Source organism: Galeopterus variegatus, unplaced genomic scaffold (genome assembly GCF_000696425.1).
Source record: "Galeopterus variegatus unplaced genomic scaffold, G_variegatus-3.0.2 Scaffold2955, whole genome shotgun sequence".
NCBI lineage: Eukaryota > Metazoa > Chordata > Mammalia > Dermoptera > Cynocephalidae > Galeopterus > Galeopterus variegatus.
In genome coordinates, this window is record NW_007729066.1 from 122,396 (window position 1) to 148,054 (window position 25,659).

The window sequence follows — 25,659 nt, forward strand, 5'->3', positions numbered from 1 at the left end:
TTTTTTTTTGAAGTTCTTACAACAAGAAAATGGAGGGGACACACCTGGGTGGGAGGGGGGAGAGGGAGGAGGGAGGGAGGTTTCGGTGATGGGACACAATAAATAACTACATTGTATATTGACAAAATAAAAATAATAATAATAAAAAAAGAATCTATCCTATTTGCCAATGAAAAGTTTTTATGGAGGCTTTCTTCTTGCATTCTAACAGTTTTGCTTATAATTTTTTATTAAGTCACTTAGTTTTTTATCTAAACTGTATTTCTCTTTATATTATATTTTACAATTGACTCAGGTTTTTATTAATAACTCCATTCTTTCATTATTCAGGCTAATTCCAAAACTACATTCACCCTAAACATATCATCTCTCTTTTAAAATCTGTTTGTACATATACATATAATTGTTTGGATATTTGCAAGTCTTGAAATTTCTTGAAGGGAGAAATTATTCCATTATTTGTTATTTCAAGCATCTATTAGTAACATCTTTTACTGACTTCTGTAAAAAGCTTATTTACTGGCTAAACTCTAGTTGTCCCTATTGATAAAATGGTCATTATTCGAATGCATTGTATTTTATACTTGATGATATTTTAAATTATTTTCAGGATGAAAGTTCAATAGAAAGTGATGAATTTGATATGAGTGATTCAACACGGATGTCCGCTGTGAACTCTGATCTTAGCTCCAACCTTGAGGAAAGAATGCCGAGTCCGCAGACTCTTCCTGGCCAGCAGATGAATTTGATATGAGTGATTCAACACGGATGTCCGCTGTGAACTCTGATCTTAGCTCCAATCTTGAGGAAAGAATGCCGAGTCCGCAGACTCTTCCTGGCCAGCTAGATGGTAAGCCTTTCAAATTGAACAAACTAACAAATAAACAAAACAACAAAAACCAAGTCAGAATCTATTAAAACAATAGCCACCTTTTAACTCTTGTGTTCATGTCTCATCTGTTTCTATGGGGACTTGTCTCTGTGCACTCAGTTTATATCATCCACTTCATTATTTTTGGATTCAAGTACTTTGTTCAAAACTAAGGCGTTAGACTGATTTATTAACAGGTATCAGTTACAAAATCCATGCTTATTTGTGTTTTTCTCTCTCAACTTAAAATATGTGTTATATCAACACAGTTTGGGTTTCTGTGATAATGTTTTCCAGCTTTGGTTACCTGGGCCATTGTTCTTCTAACCAAATTGAGAACTTAAAGATGATCAAAAGATTAATTTGGGTGTTTTTCTTTTATCTAAAAGACAAGTTGTAGCTAAAAAGCATGGGACATTGAAGGACAATTTACCAGAATGATTTTGCTGAGTAAGATGATATTTCGTTGTGATTTTGAGCTACTTTATAGAGCTGTTAAGGAAAGAAAGATCATGATCTCTTACTCCTGGGTCCAGTGAAGATTCTTGAATCATTCCACTGTTGTTGATAGGAAGAAGGCTGGATATGTTGAGAAAGTAGACGTGGTTGTTAACACTTTAGGTCTAATATTTTCCGTGATCTTTGAAAACTATCTTTGTAGACATTTGTCTTTGAAAGTATCAAATTATGTATGCCAGACAATGCACCTTATTTGGGTAATTGCTGATAAAAACTGAATTATAAAAAGAAGGAAATTGGCCAATTTTACTCAAAATTAGTTTATTATTCCTGTAATTAACAAGTTTACATAAACTTTTTGACTGTATAGTTTTGTGCCTACGTCTGTAGATAGGGAAAATAAAATCTTTTCTTGTTTTCTCTGACACTTGCTATTAAAAATTGGTGGCAAAATATTTCTGTATTTCTATCTGTTATTTGTGTTCTGTTTTTGTTGGTAAGGCTTAAGAAATCCCTAGTTTTGAGTACACAAAATGTCCAAAAAGGGGGAGAATATTCTTTTTCTTTTTTTGTATGAGTCCAAATGATGTCGGTATTCTTGTTGGCATGCGTTATGAAAACAGGAGGAGTTCATTGATTATCAGTGATTTTAAGATCATATCTTACTTGTTACACAGGAGAATAGCTATTGCAGCAGAAAGGACATTTACTTGGCAATACGCTTTTCTTCTAAAACATGAGTAGATACTCCTCAGATTTTTTTTTTTAAATTGCCATGATATGGCACCAGGATCATAGAAAAACTGAAATATTCTTAATAATATATATTATTCTATTCATTTATTTGTTTATGTATTTTACCTGTTTATATCCTCATCCTTTTTTTCTTTTTGATTTTTTAATTGAAATAATAATTATATACAGTGAAATGGACAGATTTGAAGTTTATAATTCAATGAGTATTGAAAACATACCACGTGTGTAATCACCTCAGTCAAGTTACAATAAGTTTCTATTACCGCAGAAGGTTTCTTCTTGTGCCTTCCAATCAATTCCTACCCCCAGGAGACAACTGGTTTTCTGATTTATGTTACCATATATTAGTCTGTTCATGAATTGTAGATAAATGGAATCGTACTGTTTACTCCTTTTTTTATTCAAAATACTTTAACATTTACTTGTACACATTTGTGGGGTACAGTGTGTTGTTTCAATGCATGCATATACTGCACAATGATTCACTTAGGGTAGAGAGCATAGTTTTGTATGTGTCAGTCCACCACTTTTCCTTCCCCCAGCCCGTTGCCTCTGGTAACCATTATTCCACTCTCTACTTCTATGAGAAACATTTTTTTTCTAGATGCCACTTATGAGTGATATCATGCAATATTTGTCTTTTTGTGCCTGACTTATTCCACTTAACATGATGGTTTGTAGTTCTATGAATGTTGTTGCAAATGATGTGATATCTTTTTAAAAAAAAATACTAGATAGTATTCTATTGTGTATATATACCACAGTTTCTTTTATCCATTCATCTGTTGATAGGCTTTTAGATTGATTCCATCTCTTGGCTATTGTGAATAGGGCTTTGATGAACATGGGAGTGCAGGTGTCTTTCTGATATACTGATTTCATTTCCTTTGGGTATATACCCATTAGTGAGATAGCTGCATCAAAACGTAGATCAATTTTTAGTTCTTTGAGGAAACTCCATACTGATTTCCACAGTGGCTGTACAAATGTACACTCCCATCAGCAATATAGGAGAGTTTGTTTTTCTCTGCATCTGCACCAGCATTTGTTATTTTTTGCCTTGTTGATGATAGCCGTTCTACCTGGAGTGAGATTCCCATTGTGGTATTAATTTGCATTTCTCTGATGATTAGTGATGTTGAGCATTTTTTCATGTGCCTATTGGCCATTTGTATCTCTTTTTTTGAGAAATGTCTGTTCAAGTACTTTGCCCATTTTTGAATTGGGTTATTTGTTTTTTTGCTGTTGAGTTCTTTGAGTTCCTTATGTATTCTGATATGTAGTCTGCAGACACTTTCTATCATTCTGCAGGTTATCTCTCCACTTTGCTAACAATGTCTGTTGCTGTGCAGAAGCTTTTTAGTTTGATGTTCTACCTTTTATGTATTTTTGCTTTAGTTGCCTGTGTCTCTCTCGAAAAAGCACTGCCCACTCCCATTTTGAGTAGCATTTCCCCTATGTTTTCTTCTAGTAGTTTCACAGTTTGGGGTCTTAAATTTAGGTTTTTGATCCATTTTGAGTTGATTTTTGTGTACATGAGAGATAGAGGTCTGATTTCAATCTTCTGTAGGTGGATATCCAGTATTCCCAGCACCATTTGTTAAAGACACTGTTCTTTCCCCATTTCATATTTTTGGCACTTTTGTTGAAATGAGTTGGCTGTAGATGTGTGTATTTATTTTGGGGCTCTCTATTCTATTCTGTTTGGTCAATTTGTCTGTTTTTATGCCAGTACCATGCTGTTTTGGTTACTTTAGATTTATAGTATATTTTGAAATCTGTTTTTAACCTATCGTTTTGGAGAATAACTGGATAACTGGAGGATGTCTCATGAAATTTCATTTTCTTGATTGGAGTTGCCAGTTGTGGATCTTTGGCTAGGGCACAGCTGATGTGATATAAATCTGTTTCTTTAATAGAGTGCAGTGGAATTACTTCAAATATTACTTACTTTTAGGGGAAAAACTTTCTCGTAATATATTGCTGTATGCTTCAATGGTGAGGACATATCCAGTTATTCCTTCTCCAACTAGGTCAAACCCTTCCCTTCCATGTTAGATGAGTTTTCCTCATACTTCTCATTGAATTTTTTCTTGCAATTATCTCTCTTCCTCCTGTACCAGAGATTGTCCCCACACTACTGGATTGTTAGTATCAGCATACAAAGATGATATAATAAATACACTGTTTAAAAAGCCTCTATTGATGATTTCTTAGTCTGTGTTGCTGTAACAAAATACCCGAGAATGGATAATTTATAAAGAACAAATTAATTTCTGGAAGGTCTGGAGGCTGGATTTCCAAGATCTAGGCATCAACAGGTTCAGGGTCTGGTGAGAGCTGGTCTCTACTTTCAAGGTGGCACCTTGTTACTGCATCCTCTGGAGGAGAGGAACACTGTGTCCTCACATGGCAGAAGGGAGGGAAAGGGCAGAAAAGGGGTAAACTCCATCTGTCATGCTCTTTTATAAGGACAGCTAATCCTATTCACGAGGATAGAGCCCTTATGACTCAATCGCCTCCTAAATGCCACACCTCTCAATGCTGTTGTATTGGGACATGAATTTTGGAGGGGACAAAAACATTCAAGCTACAGCAGAACCCATGTGCCCCTCCATTCATTGTGCCATTTCTCTGCACCCCTGAAAGACATTTTACGCTGAAACTCATTGAAAAGTTTATCTCATCATTTCTACTTCTTTATCTCTACTCTTTGTGGCTCATCTCATGCAGGCTTTCATCCAAGTCATGCCAACTCACCTGTTCTTGTGAAAATCACCAGCAGACTTCCTGTTTCCTTCCTTATTAATCAGTCAACTTTAGCCCTCATCTCTCTCAACAGAATGTTTAGGGACAACACTCCCTTTGTTTCTTTGTGGGCATTCTTTCTCAGTCTTCTCTTTGGGGTCCTTTTTTAATATTCCATTCTATAGATGTTGGGGCATAGTACTTAACTCTTTCTTACTCTCACTCCTTTGGAGATCACATCCAATTATGTTGCTTTCTGTATTATCTGTACCCAGATGTATCTGAAATTTACTTTTCCAACCCCTGGCATCTTTCCTGGGCTCAGGACTATCTCCCCTTACCTATTTCCTAGTTGTTAATATTCTTCAGAGGATGTACCACTGTAAAAACGACATTATTTTTCTCACTTAGTGGCTGTTTCTCTTCTAGAATGCAAATACGATATTAATTAATGGGTCATCTTATTCTTTTAGTTTTTCTTTTGTTTGCTTCATTTCAGATAGTTCTTAAATGTTCCATTATTTAAATGATTAAAATATAACTTTTCACCATAATTATAATTTGTAACATAGATTTTGCATATTTTCTTCTTTCTTTTTTTCCTCTCCTTCTCTCTGACAATGGTACTCTCCTAGGTACCCTGTATTAACAACCCATTGTATAATTTCTTATTTTTCTCTGTACACACACACACACACACACACACACACACACATGTGCAGAGACTCAGAAGATCATTGTTTTATAAAAATAAGATCATGTTATTTATGATGTTCTATTTATGATGTTCTGTATCTTGCTTTACTCATCCAACATTACCTTTCTTTTGGAACTTCCTATATACTGACACATGTGTATGTGTATATGTGTGTGTGTGTGTGTATACACACATATACAAAAATATAGGTGAGCAAAAAAAGGCATGTTTCCTACCTTCATATAACACACAATCTAGAGGAACAAAATTATATAAAATACCATTCAGTTTGGTTACAGTTCATCTAACCAATGTGGGAAAATTCCTGTTTCTGTAAAAATAAGAATTTATAGTAGTAAAACTGGTATTTATGTCTATGTTTTTAAAATTAGTGGGGACTCTGGGTGCAAGGCCTGTTGGCCTGGGGATATTGCTTTCTCATGGATGGTGTACATTAATCTTTGGGAGTGGTCAGAAGTTAAGAATTTAGATGTAACAAATCCAGTTTTGAGTGATCACCCCAATGTGGTCTCAATCTAGAGTCGTGTAGGCAAGGGTTTCTCAACCTTGCAGTATTGAGACATAAATCTCTTTTGTGAGAGGGTGTCCTGTGCATTGTAGGGTGTTTGACAGCTTCCTGGCTTTCACTTATGACATGTTAGTAGCACCATTCCCCCCAGTTGTGACAACTAAAAATATCTTCAGACATTGTAAATGTTTAGGGGGCAAAATCACCCAAAGTTGATAACATCCAGTATAAGCAGGTAAGAAGAATTTGTGTAAGAAGCTAGTATGATGGAGACTGAAGAAATACAATGTGGAGAAGTTTACAAGTGGAGGTTGGAGAAAAGTCAAGGAAGTGCTATTCAATTGACTTTCTGCTATGATGGAAATGTTTTATAACTGCACTGTCCAATATGGTAGTCACTATGTTGTGATTATTGAGCACTTGAGATATGGCTACTGTGACAGAGGATCTTATTTTAGTTTTAATTTTATTTAATTTTAATTAATATTAATTTAAATTTAAGTATCTATGTGACTTGTGACTACTGTATCAGACAGTGTAGATATAGAGAATTAATTTATTTTGAGTGGGTGGTTAAATTCCTTTCTTTGCAGCTATGGATTGAATGTGTCCAAAGTCTTTAGAGAAATTGTAGGAGAATCTTCTACTTTAATAGTTGGCTGAAACTCCCATTTAATATATCTAAAACCTGAACAATACAAAAAAATTTTTTTTTTGTCCTTTTTGTGACTGGCCGCACCGCGCTCAGCCAGTGAGCGCATCACACCGGCCATCCCTATATAGGATCCGAACCCGCGGCGGGAGCGCTGCTGTGCTTCCCAGCACTGTACTCTCCCGAGGGCGCCACGGGCTCAGCCCACAATCCTCACACCGGCCATCCCTATATAGGATCCGAACCCGCGGCGGGAGCGCTGCTGTGCTTCCCAGTGCTGTACTCTCCCGAGTGCGCCACGGGCTCAGCCCACAATACAAAATTTTTAAAGTTAAAATATTCTACTTCTTTTACATTAAGTGATTAATTTAAGACATTATTTAAAGAAATTGAAATAGGTATTTTTATTTTTATAATTCCTTCCTAGTAATTGTAACACAGGTAGGTATAATAATGTCTTTATTGGGTACCATACAAAATGGAGAGTAAAAAAAAAAAAACTTTTTTTTTTTTTTTCAGTTTTCATTTTACTAACATTATGGAAGTTTTGCAATCATTCTTAAAGTACTAAGGGAAAAAATATAAAATGTTTGTCATTTTGGAGACATATTTATATTATGTATATTGGAAAAAGGGAGAAAAAGAAGGGAAATGTCTTGCTTCAGGCTGGATAATTAGATAAAAGTCAAGAAGACACAAACCAGAATGAAGAATTTCTAACGGGAAGAATGCTTCAAGATTAACATATAATATTCAGCTTCTTTTGTTTAAATTAATGATGTTTTCCTAACTCAATAAAAACATAAAGGTAAAAAGTGCATAGAAACTGAAACTTTGCATAGGAAGTATTTTACTCTCACTTTTGGGTTTGAGGAAACTATGCTAAGCTACTAAAAGAATTTTTTACAGACTTAAAAAATGCCTTTGAGTTCAAATCATTTAAAGGCCATATGTACATTTGATTTACTCATAAAAGTATATGAGGTCCTTGAAGGTGTTGTGGAATATAAAGAGCTTATTACTAAGGGAGCTTTGCTATGCAATGGCTGTGGTTCACAGAATTCTAAAAAGTAACCCCAGACTTAACGGCCAAGGGCATCCTGTATTCAAATACTCACCAGTTTGTGAGTGTCCTCTTGTTCTGCCATCCATTTAAGTTGATTAGAATTAGAAATTTTATCACCTAAGCCTCTGCCTTTGAATCTCAAATTCTAGAAATTTGTAAGACCATGAATTAGCTCTGAAAAGTATTCCCTTTATAATTAATTATTTATTATGAATTTGTACCTTCTAAAAACAGCTGATTTTTTTGTCATTTGTTGGCTGAAGTTATTTGTTAAAGCATATCTGGCAAAGGAAAAGTGTCAAATTTAGAAACAGATGAAATTTCAGTTCAAAATAAACATTCAGCTTCATTTGATAGAGGGATACTTTTTTAAGAACCATTTTAATTGCTTTTCTGAGTTTATTCTGTATTGTAAGCTATTGATATTTTTGTAAGGCAATATTTGTGATTTATTGAACTCAAAAAGATTATTAGGTATCAGTAAAGGACTTTTGTATTTTCCAATTACAACAAATTATATGTTTTTCTTTTTGCCTTTAAAAAAAGATATTAGGAATACAAAGGGAATTTGAGCATATCTTAAATTCTTAGCATGTCAGCTTAATCAGCTTTAAAAGTAAGGTCTTACAATAGGAAAAAGGTATACATTTCTTTTTAGACCTCACTTTCTATTATTTTGGTCATGATATCATAACATGATATAACAGAAATTTTTTAACTTTTTTTTTTTTTTTTGCGGTGTTTAGTACTTCATTATTGAATCAATGACTTATTTATACATTGAAGTCTTAACAGTGTCTGTGTGCCAAGCAAAGTGATGTGGAAATGTCTAGAAAGTATGACAAAGGAGGAAGAAGAACTAGTGAGTTGAGTTCTCTTAAAAAACTGGTTCATCAACATTCATTTCATCTCCTACCTAGGATGGACTTTAAAAAATATACTTAAGGGAAATTTTTCATTCAGAGATGTATTTGATAATTCTATCAGTATTTAGAAATGTATAGCTTATTTGCCAGACTTTGGAAGTCTCCCCCTTTTCTCGTAGTATTTGTGGTATAGAAATGTTTTGATAAGATTCAATTGGTCATGGTCAGGTTATTTTTGATAAGCAGGAAAAAATTGAGGTGAAATTTAGTGGCTAACCTGTATACAAGTATTTAAGTATACCATGCATATATATATATACACACACACATATATATCTACTCAGCTGTTCTGGAATGTCAAATTGGCAACAGTCTAAAGGGTGTTACATCACAATCATGTTCAAATACTGTTTTGACCAGCACTCAGTTACATTCTGAGTGAGGATAAAGATGCAAGTTTATATGGGTTTCACTTAGCTCTGTTTCCTTAGTTATGACAATTGCCATGTATGACATTCTTTAATAACTTTCAGAAATGCCCCTCTATTAGTCTAAGAAATTTTAGGCTGTTTTCAGTCTTTTCTATCTGAGCAATGCATACACTGGATTTAATTTAAGAGTGCACACACACAAACTCATATGCAATACTCTTTTACTGCTCAGTGTATATGTGGACAAAATTTTAGTAAAAATATGCTTGCGACTAAAATTCCATCTAATCTGACTGAATAGGACAGTATCATCTAATTATTAAAGTATATAAACCAACAGTAAAAGCAAGTAGTATTCACCATTTAATTTAGTTGGAAAATCTAATAAAACATGTTTTTAATAAAAATGATCTAAAACAGTATACTTAGGAAATTAAATCTAGTGGTTAATTTTTTATGATGGTGAGTTTTAATTAGAAAAGCTATTAAAATGTTTTCCATGCTGAACACCAAATTCCCTAGTGAAATTATGTTGTCTTATATAAGTCATTTTCTTTGTTCTACAAGTTTGTTTTCCTTTAACAGTTTCTAATTGCTTAGGAAGTTTTGCATAGAGCAAAAATTGTTAAAAGAATGTTGTTTTTTTACACAAATGTAATAAAGTATTTGACTTCAAAATTGAACCTATTTTTAACCATGTTATTGTTCTCAACTTTTCACTTGCATATACTTCTGGAGTTAAAATATTTAAAAATGAAACAATGCTGATTTTTTAAAATTCGAGCTATTTTAGTGCCGTATTAGAAAGAATGTACATGATAAATTTGTTTAATTAATTATTCTGAGTTGTGTTAAGCTGATGAAGCTTTTAGAAAGCTCTCTTCATGGCAGTTGTGTTATGTATACTTATATCATAATTTGCAGAAATATAAACTGCCTTTAAAAATAATATAAAGAAAATAGGTAATTAGAAGGAATGTGATTATGAATTGAAGAAAATTTTGATTGTTAAATCATTTTGTAACATTGTTATGTGTGTACGTGTATTTATTTAATCATTTGAAATTGCTTTTACCTCATAATTCTCTATTTCCAAAAGCAGAATTAAGAGCAATTTGGCTTTCATACAAAGCGTAAGTATGAAAAAAGGATGCTTAGTTACACATTTAAGTGTTTGTGTAGGAAATATTATTTTCTTCTTACATTTAGGGTTGCATTATTATGTGGAAGTTTACCTTTCACAAGTTAAATTTCTGCCTTTAATACTTTACTCATATCATTTAAGTAGTTTTTCATATAAATGAGTGCTTATTTATAGACTTAGCTTATTAATTTCAGTATGAAGCTTGCCACACCCCAAAGACCAGTCCCATCTTAGCTAGGTCCAGGTCCTCTAGAAAACTAAGGAAAAGTGACTTGGTTCCAGGCTTGCCTTGAAGAGTCTAATCTGATCACTATATTAATTTCAGTATGAAGCTTGCCACACCCCAAAGACCAGTCCCATCTTAGCTAGGTCCAGATCCTCTAGAAAACTAAGGAAAAGTGACTTGGTTCCAGGCTTGCCTTGAAGAGTCTAATCTGATCACTAAAGGGTGTCAGATTAATTTGGAATTTTACTTCTGGGTTAGTTCTTTGTTTCGAGATGTTGTGTTTGTGGTTTGTCATTATCTTCACGACAGTGTTAGCTGGTTCATGAATGATTACATGGATTCAATGTTCAGTGTTTCAGCACCTCCAGGAGATGCCAAAATTCTGTTAGAACCAAGTAGCAGATGCTAGACCCTTCAGTCCTTGAATATTGAGTTCTGCTAGTCTGTTAATGCATAAATAAGGTTAAGAATTCACATGACACTGGGGAGATATTGGAAAATACATTTCTTTTGTGCATTTATTCAAATGAGTTTTGAGTCTACCAAGTTATATATCTGGCTATATTATAGAATCAGAACCATCTGCATTTCCCCAATTTGAACATCTTCAGTAAGGATCTTTTTTTGTTTGTTTGTACTATCAACTGGCTAGCCTTTATAAGCTTTCACTATAAAGTCAACGCCATACTGCATTTCTTTACAATTTTTTTGTGCTAGTTTGGGTCAGCTAGTTATTACTTTTTTAAAAAAACAGCTTTAGCTTGTAGGCAAAAACAATTTTAGTGTTGAATAGAGCTTTGAAGCTGGTGTTGCATGACAGCTGTGAGGACAGATAAAACTACAACATGGGGCTAAATTGAGCATAAAAATCTTTACTTACTATGTTTACAGGGATCATAGACTGTGGGTTGATAAAAGGAAAGAACAGTCAGAGGGTATTGAGGAAAGGATTTGAAAGGATATTTCATTATATTTATTAAAAATTTATAGTATAATTGCTTTCTTATCAATCTCATTTCTCCACTTGAATGGGAGTGCCTTGGGGCAGGAAACAAAGTACATTTTATACATACATCCTTGCACAATACACTTCCTTTGGAGCCAAGCACAATGTTTATATAGTAGAATATAAATAATTTTTAATTAAAATAATGTTTTGAAATTTCTTCCCCATCTGCTTACTCTACTTCTGTAGTAAAAGCATCCTCAACACTTAGACTTGGTCTTTCTTGCCAGACATTAGATAGGCAGTGCTTTACTTGTCCTTGGATAAATATTATGTCCTTTTTACATATGATTTTGAGGTTCTTGATACCTAGGCTGTCTCCCTTGTCTACCTCCCAAATCTGGTCAGGAGCAATGAAACAATAAAGTAGCTTTGAGATCTTAAAATGAATTCATTAAGAAGGCAGCATGAAAAAACCCCACTGTAAGTCTTGAGACCTGGCTTCTTATCCTAGCTCTGCCAGGAACTGGTTTTGCAGCCTTATTTAAGAACTGTTAAGATCTTTGGGCAACCATTTCTATATTTGTAAATAAGAGTCTTACATAATCTCTCTCTCGACTTCATTCTAGCTCCAGAACACTCTGAATGTTTACCCTTTTAGGGATCTCTTTCTTGTCTCTCATCTCATTTTCTCTCATCTCATTTTCTATACATCTCTAAATTGGTTTAGTGTTTTCTTAGATGAAAGAAAGAGATTAAAGAATGATGGAGACACCCTTATCCTAATCCCGGATAACTCTTCCTATCTTTAAAGGGTCACTTTAATTCCAAGATATGCATATAAGAACCATTTAGAAAACCAGGGTGATTGATAAAGGAGCTGATTTCCCACTCTCCCAGTTTCTCTCTCCAGTCTTGACAACAAGACTCATCCAGAGTTGTTCTTTGCCTCCTTTTTCCTGCCAGTCTGCCATGCCTTTGGTAAGATACTGTAGTCAACAGAAAACCTCATAGGTATGCCACAATATTGCTAAGTTAACACTCTGTTGTTTTCCTCTTCTTAAAGAAGAAGACCATTTGTGAAAACCCTTAGCCCTTATTCCACCCTATTCCATACTGAATGTGTATTTGTACATATGTATGTATGTGTGGGTATGTGTGTATGTGGAATAAGAGAGAAGAGACAAAGAGAAAGAGAGAAGAGAGGGAGAGAAAGAGAGAGTGCTTTAGTTGTTTTAATAATACTAGTTGTTTTCCTTCAAGCACTTTTCACAAAATTTATCCTGAGGTCCTAAGATACTGGAAAGCCATTTATGATTTTCTTCGATCATGGTATCATAATATCTTTGGCAGCCATTAGTATCTGTATACATTTCAGAAATTTTGAGGTTTTTGGCAGTCAAATATCATCAATCAGCCCATCTCTCAGTATGGGGATTTATTTCACTAACATGTCCTTATTGCTAGGGTGTAGCAATGTCTGGGAGACTAGATCCTGGCATCAAACAGAATAAAAAGTGCAACCCATCACTACCTAGCTTTGTCTTTATTCAAATTTGTGATAAAACAATCAAGAGAAATCTGATTATCATGATAGCTACGGTGGAGTTCAGTGCACATAATGCTGATGGCATGCTCTAAGTTGGTCTCTGTGAGGCCGTGCTTACTCTCTTCACACATGTCAAAAGCATCAGCAGTTTGTTTATCTAAAATGTCATATGCATAGTTCTATTTTAGAGTCAATGAAGCACATCTAAACTCTCATCGGATTCAGCCATCTAAAATCAATTTACTTTTCCCAGATATTTCTAACAGAAAGTGAGGATAGATGATGACAAATAAAATTTCTTGATTGCTTACTGAATGCAAGGCACTGTTGGAAGATCAACTTTTTAAGTTTTCACAACAATGCTGTGACGTAGGTACAGTTATTACTTTCTTGTTATAGATGAGGAAGCTGAGGCTAATTAACTAGCCTATCATTTCTACAACTGCTAGGCAGTAGAAACGGGATTGGAACACAACCATTCTTGTTCTGGAGCCCATGGCTTTGAGTTCTTAAATTGTCACAAGCCTACCTCTGTAACCATTGCACTTGCAATCTTCTGTAATTTGTGCTTACTCACACTTGTTGTTTTATGCCATACGGGCTCAACCATCCCGTTGTGTTCTTATTTTCTGAACAGAGAATTAATACTAATATTATGGCTAATACTTTTACAAAGCCTGTACTTTTTCATCTGTCTATACTAGCTACTTGAATATGTTTTGTTTTCCCATACCTTCTTATATTCATGCAGGTATCCTCTTTGTTTCTGAATTGTTATAAAGAAATTAAAATAGTATTTCTAGCCATTGAAATCTAATGGTTCTGCCTAGGTTTCTAAAGCAGTAGTCCCAAATCTAAATTCTGTTTATTTCAATATCTCTTGACAATAATTGCCCTGTGTTTAAAATTCATATTTCCCTTTATCTGTTAAATATGTAATTGACTTTTGACAATTTCTTTCATTCCCCCTATTCTTTCCTTGTATGAAAAGGACAATAAGAAATTGTGACTAGCCTCCTCTATGCATTCATTATGTTGAATCTTCTCATTTCATTTTACTGTGCTTTATTCTAAATAATAAAACCGAGCTTTGATAGAAGGAAAAGAAAAACACTTCATTCACGACCATCCACTCATGCCAATAATGATTTACCTTATCTTATAAGCTTCTTATTTTATAACATTTCAGCTTTGCTTTGTGTGAAATGACAATAAAACGTACATTTTCTTCAATGAAGAGTACTCTTTTACTACATTAAGTATCCAAATGAATAGGCTATTTTGCGATAGCAATCATACAAGTCACATGCCTTAAAATAATATATATATATAACAGTAATGGTCATTTTAATCTAGTAAAAATGTTTTTAAGAGAACATTAAAATGTATATAAAGTGGAAATTACCCCGATTACAGTTAAGTAGACATATATAATAATGGGATATTCAGTCCTACCCAAGTGTGAGCAAACTTTTAAAATAAAATGAAAACACCAAACTTCAAAGGAATATTTTTAATATTATAACTTGAAATTATTTGCATTTGTGAAAAGAACAAAATGACCAATAAAGTTCATTAAGTGCTTGTGAGATATTGTGGCTTTGAGAACTTATATTTGGTGAATTGAGAGCTTAATAGTACAATCAGTTACGACTTAGGCATTTTTTTTTAATCTAACTATCGTGAGTGTTTCATAGCCCTACATGTTTTAGAGGACCTGTCATCCGGCCAGTTTGTAATTAGGCTACCTTCTGCATTTGCATCTATAGAGAAAGAGCCAATTTCTATTTTCTTGAAAGGAAGCTACAAAATGTTATTCTGGGTATGAAAATTTTATAAATAAATTCCAGATAGACTAAGTATTTTGACTTTTTCCTTTGCAAACTGTTTCTTACCTCATTGAGGTGATATTATAATAACTATCGTGCAATTTAACAATCAATATAGTTCCTTGTGTCACATATAATTCCCATTTCAAAACTCAACCCTGTCTTTTATTTTCTTTCCATTAAACCATGCTGCTTTTTGCTACTAAAAATAATGCATTAACTTGTTAAGGAAGTGTTTTCTAAGACGTCTTTATAAAGCAGATCCCAAGCTGTTATTAGAGATAATGATGGACAAGGCTGTGGTATGAGGGACAGAGCAGTGGCCCAAGGTTCACTGGGATAGAGTTTAGATTTCAGTTCTCTGACATAACCTATGTGACCTAGTGGAGGCCGTTTCACATGTTAGCTTGCATCCTCCATTGCAATTAAGGATAATATTTGCATTATTAATGTACAGAGTCTGTATAGGAACCAATAAAATAGTATAATAATTTTATTTCAACAAACATTTACTGATCACCTACTATATGAAGTGGTGGGGATACAGCAGTGTGCAAAATAGAAAAGGTGCCTACACTATTAAAGTTGACATGTAGTCTGGTTGGGCAGGAACATTAAATAACCACAAGACTAAATATATAGCTACAAATGGGGACAAGCACTGTGGAGGGAAGGAGCCTCATAAGAGAGTGTGGCAGCAACACGTATTCAGCCTGGAGTGGAGGAGCTGGAAATGCCTCTCAGAGGAAGTGACAGAGATCCAGAAAATGAACAACAGTTCACAGGTGACAAAAGGCATGAAAGCACTTCATGCAGAAGCAACAGCATATGCTTTGTAAGCTGCTAAGGTATAATGGGGCAATATTTTGATACATAAACTATGTGTGTTTGGTTTTTCAATTTCTTTTCCTTCTGCTCTTCACATCTCATTCAAGCATAATCAGGGCTTTCCAAATGAACTGCTCTAAGGCTAAGCCTGGTATAGAAAGAAGAAAGAATCAATCGCTTGGCTTAAGTAGATATTTTGAAATTAATATCATAGATGGGTATCTTTAAAACCATGGCTTTCACTTGCCAGATCCAGACATCAAATAGAATTCTTAAAAATTTGGCTTTAAATACTCGCAAAAGCCTAGAAGTCTGAATGAATAATTATAGAAAGGACAAGAATGCATAAATACAGATTTTTTTTTCCTTCCAAAGGAAGTTAATAGTTCAATCATATTCTGGAAATGGCAATTTGAAGAGATGAAATGCAAGGTTCATTGGGAAAAACCCAGTGGCCATGACTGGCAAGTTGAGGTAGCTGGAATATACTGGAAGGACACAAGATCAGGGTGAGTGTGTGTCTCATTACCCTGAGTGTAGTCAGAATGACTGCAAGCCTCGTTGAGAAAACCTTTGTCCAACAAACACCTGAAGAATTAGTAGAAATATCATGAGGCACTTAGGTACTTAAGCTAAAGGAAAATCTCACAGACATATGCCTGCCTGGGGTGGGTGACAGAGAGAAGCAGCTGAGAAGTCCAGTGAATTGGAAAATCTCCGTGCATCAGGTGAAGAAGTCCTGAATTTATCACCTGGAAACCGTGACAAGGTCAAGGTCATCATCAGCAGATTCAACAAGGATAGACGGGTCTGGTGAGGAAGTTACTCTTCCCTGGAGCACAGTGAGGGCAGAATAAGCTGGCTTCTCTTCTTGCCCATCCACCCTTCCCAGGCTTCACCAAACATTAAGACACTTAGGCTCCGATGGAGAAGGGAACGGGTAGTGGAGGTGGTTAGAATCCTGACCAAAGAAACTGAGTTTTAGCGGGAAATGACTGAACTGTCTTCATTTGACTTAAGTTTCCCTCCCTGACCAGAAGTGGGACAAATAAGCCACATAAAATTACAAAGAAAAATGCCCTCTTTTTTTTTTGTATACTTGAGTTGCTCACCACTTAAATTTATACATGAAGTGCAAATGTTAGTAGTAACTATGGTTAAGACTGGGGCAGAAGCCAGAAATGACCATTTGTAGAGCTTCACAGCTATCTTAAATTTATCATCCTGATCAATGTCCCTCTCTTTTTGATACCTTTTAGGAAATTGGCTATTATGTTTATTATGTACCTGTGTTCTCTTATTAGTGATCACTTGGCATTTTAGAAACCCCTCTGTAGATCAAAACAGATGTTTTTATACTGTGTTTGCTGTACATTTTGTTCCATATAAATAATTATCGAATTATTGCTTTCATATTGGCTTGTCATTATATATATGAGTTATCTTGAACATGACTTTTTACAAGTTTTATCTTCTACAATTCCCTTCTTTAAATGACTTGATGATGAGTAGCAAAGGGACATATTGTTGCTTGTGGAAAGTAATCGATCTATTGAAGTGTATTAATTGTTCTGTCGGTGGCATTGACATTGTGTGTCATTGTCACATGGGAATCATTTTTATGTTCATGCCACCTAGTGTCACCTCAAGAGTGCTGTTGCTTGAAAACATCCATTGCATTTTGACAATTGTCTTTGTTACTAAAAAGCAAAATTTATCCTTAACAGGACTGACTTTAATTTAAAAGAATTGAATTAACTTCACCTGAGACATTTCACTTTTAATTAGAATATAATTCATGTCTACCTAATGGGAATTTCTGTGGCCTGTGGCCTGACCATGTGAATAGGATTATGACCACCACCTCCCGAAATAGACATTTTCTTCATTATAATTCGAAGATAAACAGAGGTATTGTCTCCCTTGCAGGTAAAATCTCATATTTATTGCTCACAGATTTAAATTTTGATTAAAACATCTTGACTTCAATAAAATTCTGACATACTGTAATTATATGAAATGAGAGGCGGTAACACAAATATGCATTGAGTTCCTCTTTTTGTTAATGAAAATTATTTTATGATGGGAAATAAATCTCTAAAGGCATTTTTTAAGTGTAAAAACAAAAGTTTTATTTGGTAGTTTGTGGTCAACCTAATTTGGAAGTTAGTTTTAGCTTTTAGTTTTGTTTTGTTTTTTCAAATACATGAATAGATACGTCACTATTTGTATGACTGCCGTAGGAGGTAATATCCTGGAACATTTGAACACTTTTTATGCTGAAAGAGGCAGCAACAGAAAATGATGAAATCATCAATTACTCTAATAACCACTAGAGGTCCACTGATGTCAAATTTCTGCCAACAGTTTTCCATTCTACAAATGTTTTAAATTAACTATTTCATATGAATGAAAGTAAGTTTTCTCCTCTTTATTGTATGTATCTTTCATTCTGTAGACTTTAATTCCACTTAAAATTGAGGATATTTGTAGTTTTTTGTTTGTTTTGTTTGTTTTGCCCTCAATGTTTTTAAATACTATATAATGACTATTAATTGACTATTAATTGACTATTAATTTTAAGGAAAATTTAATCTTTAAGTGCCTGGTGGGAATTGGTACTTTATTTAAATATATACATACACATGTATGTATGTATGCATGCATTTATATATGTGTGTTTGCACACAAGAGGATACTTCAAAAAGTTTGTGGAAAATGGAATTAAAAGATAATACAAATCTGGGCCGGCCCCGTGGCTCACTCGGGAGAGTGTGGGACTGGTAGCGCCGAGGCCGTGGGTTGGGATCCTATATAGGGGTGGCTGGTGCGCTCACTGGCTGAGCGTGGTGTGGACCACACCGTGCCGAGGGTTGCGATCCCCTTACCGGTCAAAAAAAAAAAGAGTTAAACAAATCTTTCCATGAATTTTTGAAGTACCCCACTTATGTAAGGATAACATTAGCTAAACATAAGTAAGTCCATCTTGCTTTTTATTCTATTTGAATTCCATCTGATTCTAAGGCAAGAATTTACTGCCTGGTGTTAGACATATTTATGCTGACTTGCGAATGCTCCTCCAGGGAGTTTGCAGATGTGCATACAACTCAAATATAAGAAGAGAGTTCACCATTCAAAGACTCATGTTGTAGTCAGTCATTTTGCTAAAAAATAGGTACTTTCTATTTTATTAGAAATAGTAAATGTTAGTAGCCACCATTTTCTTTTTTAAAAAATTTGTGTCCAAGAATCCTGGAAGTATTAAATGGTACTGCGCCATTCAGTATGATTTGCCATTTTACATTATTTTATATAAAAGAAAATAGCAACTCAGGTCTGTGTGAAAGAATTAAGGAGCCCATCTTTGATCTGTGATGCATAGGAGGAGCTCAGCAAAAGTGGTTCAAGTGACTGTTCTGTCTTCCTGTAGAGGGGCTCGGGTGACATTTGAAGAACTAAGAATCACCCTGTAGTCTGAAAGTCTCCTGTGTCTACAGTGTTTTGAAGAGAACCAGCTTGCAAAGCTTAGTGGAAATGTCATTTTCATCACACTCTCACTCCAGTCAAGCCACAGCCCCATCCTCTTGTCAGGGTGAAAAGTGAAGTTAGAATTGTGGTGTCATCTTGTTGGAAGAATGGGGAGGGGAAATGTGTCTAGCTTCCTGAGGTTCTGAGACTCCTTTTCCCATTAGCCAAAATAATTGTGAATCCATCTGCAATAAAAAGAAAACCATCGGAACTTAAGGAAATACCATGTCTATATTTCTTGGAGTATTTCGTGAACTGCCCCAGAATTTGTTCATCTTCAGACATCACTCTATCCAGAAGGTAGGGGCAAGGTTATGAATGAAGCGAAAGGGTGATTTTGTTCAGCCCAGTTAGTCATCACTGACTGTTTTTTGTGACATGTTGCTGGATAATCATATTTTATACTGTGCAGGATGACCTTTTAAGTAAGCAGAATAGGCTACTGCCAGTGCAGGGATTTGGAACGTGAGGGAAGTGGCTCCTCCTGGTGGTTATGTGTGGGTTTGCAGCGATGAAATTATTGCACTTTACAAAGGCTGCTGACCACAGGGTGAGTGGAGCCTTACTCCAGTTCATGTTTTCTGTTTTTCCAAACCAGATGTGCTCTGACAGAGGAAGCATCTTTTGCAAGAAGCAAGGCTTTCTGTACTTTGCTCACATGCTAGTGGCTGCCATCTGCTAAAGTGTCTCTCTCATTCAGTGATTATGGTATATAAGATTTTACTATCCTGCCTTTGGGATCTGAAGGCTCTCATTATTTTCTCCCTTATCAAAAAGAAAATATTATACTTTACACCTCCCCAATATAACATCTTTGCAATCCTGAATGAACGCCTAAGTGGAAATTACTAACTACAAACTGGTAAGGCTGTGTAGGACCTTAGATGTTATTTTTTGCATTTATGGAAATACATACAAATTTATACATACATATATACACAACACAGATGCAAAAAGTTTCAAACGTATACACAAACAGAGAAAATAGTAGAATAAGTGGATGTACTCATCCCCCAGCTTCAATAATTATCTGCCTGAAAGCTTTTTAAATTGGGGGAAGAAGAGCACTGTAAGAGAACATGCTTTGACTTACACCAATTTCGCTTAACTCCAGCCATGCCTCTAGTGTCATGACACATAGTAACTCTTACACGGACAGTAGTTTCTTCCCTCCTTTTGTTCAACTATGATCAACATGGTGCAATGAGAAAAGTTTTTTTTTCACGTACTACTTCTGGAAGAATTTTATGAATTTTATAAATATGATTGAAAACACAATTGTTCATGTGTTGGGCTCAAAAATAATCCATTCACTTCTCAATTAAGTACTATGCTTTGAGCCAGACCCTTGTTTACTTCCAAGCCATAGCAATAAACAAGACAGACAAAAATACCTTTTATCTTGGAATTTGTAGTCTAAAAGACTAATTACATGATAAAAACAACAACACTAAACCTTATGTATAAGAGAAAGTATTGGCAACTAAAACCACTTTTTTCAGAAATAATATGAGGAATAAGTTTCTTTAAGAAAGTAAAGAAGGCCGGCCCAGTGGCACACTGCTACAGTGCGCCGCTTGGGAGCGCGGCGGCGCTCCCGCCGAGGGTTCGGATCCCACATACAGACCGGTTCCGCTCACTGGCTGAGCGAGGTGCGGGCGCAACACCGAGGGTTGCAATCCTGTTGCCGGTCCCGGTCCGGTACGGGCGCGACACTGAGGGTTGCGATCCATTGCCGGACATGAAAAAAGACAAAAAGGAAAAAAAAAAAAGAAAGTAAAGAAACTTTACTTTACATTTTTTATTAATATTTTCTAATAACCAGGATAAGTCTAAAAGAGTATTTATATGTTTAGTATATTGTGCTTTACTATTCTCTTAATTCATAGTACCTGCGAAAAATCAATCTTCCGTGGGCTGTGAAACTTGTACCTCCCTCCCATTATAAAATGCACTTTAATTATTCTTTATGCTTGCATTAGTTTTACAATTTGGGAGGTACTGCTTATATAATTAGATAAGCCATAAAAGAATGGCTACTGTAAAAATTGCCAGTTCAAAATTTTATCAGTTGAGGTAAGTAAAATAATATAAGAACTTGCTAAGTTTCTTAGTGTACATTATTTTTGAAGCTGTAAAAGACTTCAGGCACTTCTGCTGGTAGCATGAACTGCTTTTCTTCTTGCAACAATTAAAAAATAAAGTAATTTTTCCAGTGTTTTCTTCTGAAAACTAAATACAAAGCTTTATTTTTGTTCTACTCACTTATCTGTTATAAAAAGAAAAAAGGTCATGAGATGACAAAACATAGAGTCAATCCCCCAAAATGTAAAACAAAACAAAACAAAACAAAGCAATGAAACCAGACAAAACCATTCAAACTCATAAATTAGAAGAATGGAAATAATAGAAGAACCATCATTTCCCCATCAAACCAGAGAAGATTTTTAAAAGATAAAAATATATTTTCACCAGTGTGACATGAGTGAATCACACTGATGAAAATATAAATTGGTGCACACTTTCTAGGAGATCATTTGCCAGTATATTTCAAGAAATTGTAAAATATTTATATGTCTGAATTATAGTTCCACTTCGAGGATTTACTCTTAGAAACATGTCCTAAAACAATAATCATAGGTATAAGTACATACATATAGCAACAAAGATGTTTAGTGAAACATCGTAACAACAAAATAAGTAAACCTAAATGATATACCATAATGGACTATTTAAGTGAAATGTGATATACATATATTTTTTAATTGATGTAACTTGAATGCCTAGAAGCATGCCTGGAACATATTAAATTCTCATAAATAGTTGTTCAATGAGTAAAAATCCTTAAGGATACAATGCTGTGTTACCATTAAAAATTAGTTTTGAATAATAGCCAGTTATATGGGAAAATCTTAATTGTACATTTTAAGTGACAACTAAGTTTTCAAAATTATATATACATACCATGTTTTTAATTTAGTGAAATGTGTTTTTTTTGGTGTGTGATTATTACACAGTATTATACTATACCACGATAATATGAAGAATGTTAACTGTAAGATATATTAATATGTTTTTTCTTTTCTTTAGGTTTTTCTTGTATTTTTCAAATAGTCTATATTGAGGTTACATTGTTATTTTAATTTGTAATCAAATATGAATAATTTAAAATCTCAAATATTACTATAGTATATGCAAAAAAAAAAATCCTTTGCCTATTCTCCCCTTCTCTTGCCCCACAATGGCAACTAATATAAAAATTTAGTATTTCCCTATTATCTTGTAGCCCCACTATTTAACACATAAAGGGCCATGTAAACTTTCAATTTCTTTTTGTCATTATTGTGTTTTTAAAGTAATTTGTCTATTTCATCTAATTTGTTGAATTTATTGGCTTAGAGTGTTCAGAATATCACCTTATTATCCTTTGAATTTACATAGTCTATAGTGATGTCACCTCTCATTGCTGGTTTTGGTAATTCATGTATTTTTCTTTATATTATTTTCATGATCAGTTATGTCAAGGGGTTATCAGTTTTACCAATATTATCAAAGAACCAGCTTCTAGCTGTATTGCTTTTTCTCTATATTTTGTACATTTTCTACTTAATTGATTTCCATTCTTATTTATTTTGTGATTTACTTCATTCCACATAGTTTTCATTTAATTTGTTTCTCTTTTCTTTTTCTAGCTTCTTAATTTTAAACTCTTCATTGCTATTATGAGCATTTAAAACTGTATATTTCCAAACTCAAGTTTAGCATGTTTACACATTTTGATACGTTTTTATTAATTTGAATAAAATATATTTACGTTTTCTTGTGATTTCTTATTTGATGGATGGATTATTTAGAAGTTAGTGTTTAATTTCCAAATATTTTTGAAAATTTTGTTAGATTTTTAAGTTGTCTTCTGTATGATATCAGTACTTTCAAATTTATTAAGATGTGTCCCATGGCCCTGCATGTCATCTGACCTGATGAATATTCATGTACACTTGAAAATAGGAAGTATTCTACAGCTGTCTTTTGTGGCGTCCTATATGTATGAAGTCAACTTGGTCCATAGTGTCACTCACATATATAGCCTTTCTGGTTTTTGCCTGAAGTTGCCCCCCTTATCTGTAATTTCACTTTACAAGGTTTCAGTTACCCACGTTTAACAGCCATCTGAAAATATTACATGGAAAATTCCTGAAATAAACAAATCACAAATTTTTATTTGCACGCTGTTCTGAGTAGCATGATGTAATCTCACCTTGTCCCACTCCCACCCCCCCGGGAGATCAACCGTCCCTTTGTCCAATGTGTCCATGTGGTGCACACCACCTGCCCTTTAGTCACCATATCCTGCCCCTGACATCCGATCACCGATGTCATCATGGCTCCGTGGTGCAGGAAGCACATGATGCTCTTTCTTCTGACCTATTGTCAGAAGGTCGTGGTAGCCTACTGCCAGTCATGATGCCTACCTCATTCACCTCACTTCACCTCATCACGTATACATTTTAATCACCTTGCATCATCACAAGAAGGGTGAGTACAGTACAATAAGATATTGAGAGAGACAGAGAGAGGAACACCACATTCACATAACTTTTATTGTTATTAGTCTCTTACTGTGCCTAACTTTATCATAGGTATGTCTGGGGAAAAACATGGTGTGTCTAGGGTTTGGTACTATTCACCGTTTCAGGCATCCTCTGGTGGTCTTAGAGTATCCCAGCAAGTAAGGGGGGATTACTGTACTTATTCTGTTAATAACTCAGAAAGATACTAGTATGTTAAAATCTCCAATTATAATTGTGCATTTATCTATTTCTTAATTTTTTCAAGTTTTGCTTCACGTATTCTGAGGTTCTGTTATTAGATACATACACATTTAAAATGTTCTTGATAAATTGACATTTTGTCTTTATGATATGTCTCTATATACTACAAAATGTAATACTATTTTGTCTTGAAATCTATTTTGTCTGATGCTAATTTAGCCACACAGGTTTTTTAAGATTAAGGTTTGAATGGTGTGCCTTTTTCTGTCGTTCTATTTTTAACCTGTATATTTATGTTTAAAATATAGCTCTGTAAGCTATCATATAGTTGTGTCCACTCCCCCATGTGTGTGTGTGTGTATATATATATATATATATATGTATATGTACATTTTCAGTCTGACAATCTCTGCCTTTTAAATGGAGTATTTTTAGCTTTATTTTTTTAGTGGTGTCTAGAAATCTTAATAAGTATCTACCATATTACAGTACATTTTGAATTCATACTTCACCATTTTATTTTTAATGTAAGAATCTTAAAATTAAATATTTCCAATTTTTCTCTTTGTTCTTTGTGCTACTGATTTCATATATTTCGCTTCTTAATTTATAAACTCCATGTTTATGTTACTATTTTTATTGGCCTTTTATAGAGAGTAAGAAACATAAAGGTACAGTCTTTTACATTTCCTACATTTTTATCACTTCTTTAACTTTTTAAAAATAAACCTGAGTTTCCACCTGGAATCACTTACCTTTGTACTGACGAATTTACTTAATCATTTAAAATGTAGCACAGATTCTGCTAGGGACAAACACTCTCAGCTGTTGTTTATGGGTTATGTCTTTTTATGTTTCTTTTACAAGGACTTTTTCACTGATTGTAGAATTTTACATTGTGAATATTTTTTCCCAGTACTTTAAAGATTGTGTTCTTTTGTGTTCTAGCTTGAATTGATGATGTGCAGTCAGCCATTCAGCCATCATTCTTACTGCTGTTCCCCTGTATATTATGTGGAAATAAATGAAATGAGAATCGGCAAAGGCTATTTATTCAGAGTTTGCTATAGCAAGGGAGTTAGCTTCCATCATTTGCATGTGGCACAGAGGAAAAGACAGGCAGAGGAGCGAGAATGTTTTATGGTGAAAAGAAGGAAAGGCTCCAGATATGCCTTGATTGGAGACTATTAGCATGGGGAAGCTGGAGGCAGGCTAACTAGAACTGGGGTGTCCCAAATGATTAGTTAGGGATACTTAGAAGGCTTTCTATGGTTGATCCCGAGTGAAGTGGGGTCTATAATTAGGCCAAGTTCTGGCCATTTGGAGCCATTTATTTTAGGGATTTTTGTTTGACTTCATGGAATTGTTGCTAGAGATAAAGGTCTGACTTCCTCAAGTGTGACTTACAGAAAGCGGGCTGGCTTCCTGGGCTTGTTACTGCGGATAATAAGTTGGTTTCCTAGGCTGGTTGCTGCAGATTGTGGGTTGGAGCTCTATTTTTGTATTTGGTCAGGCATTGTCCATTTGTGTACTCAGTCTTTCAGCCATAAGTATTTTGTCTCTGTCTTCTCTTAAGATTTAACAGTTTTACTATGGTATTTCTAGGTGCACTTTTTAAAATCCTGCCTCACGTTTGTTGAGCTTGTTAGATCTGTGGGTTGAGCTTTTCGTCCATTTCATCAATTTTTCAGACTTTTTTTCCCAAAATGTTTTAGTCCTATTTTCTCTCTTTTCTCTTGTTGAGATTTCAAATGCATTATTG

General features: G+C 34.5%; 1 protein-coding gene across 1 annotated transcript in view; it reads left to right on the top strand.

The window, feature by feature from the left end:
* The window catches only part of NOL4 (nucleolar protein 4), a 288,360-nt gene that overhangs the window by 48,590 nt on the left and 214,111 nt on the right, over window positions 1–25,659 (top strand). The window contains exons 4-5 of the mRNA XM_008583526.1: window positions 611–629; window positions 737–850. Of these exons, the coding sequence (XP_008581748.1) occupies window positions 611–629; window positions 737–850 (133 nt within the window). The remainder of the gene's footprint in view (window positions 1–610; window positions 630–736; window positions 851–25,659) is intronic.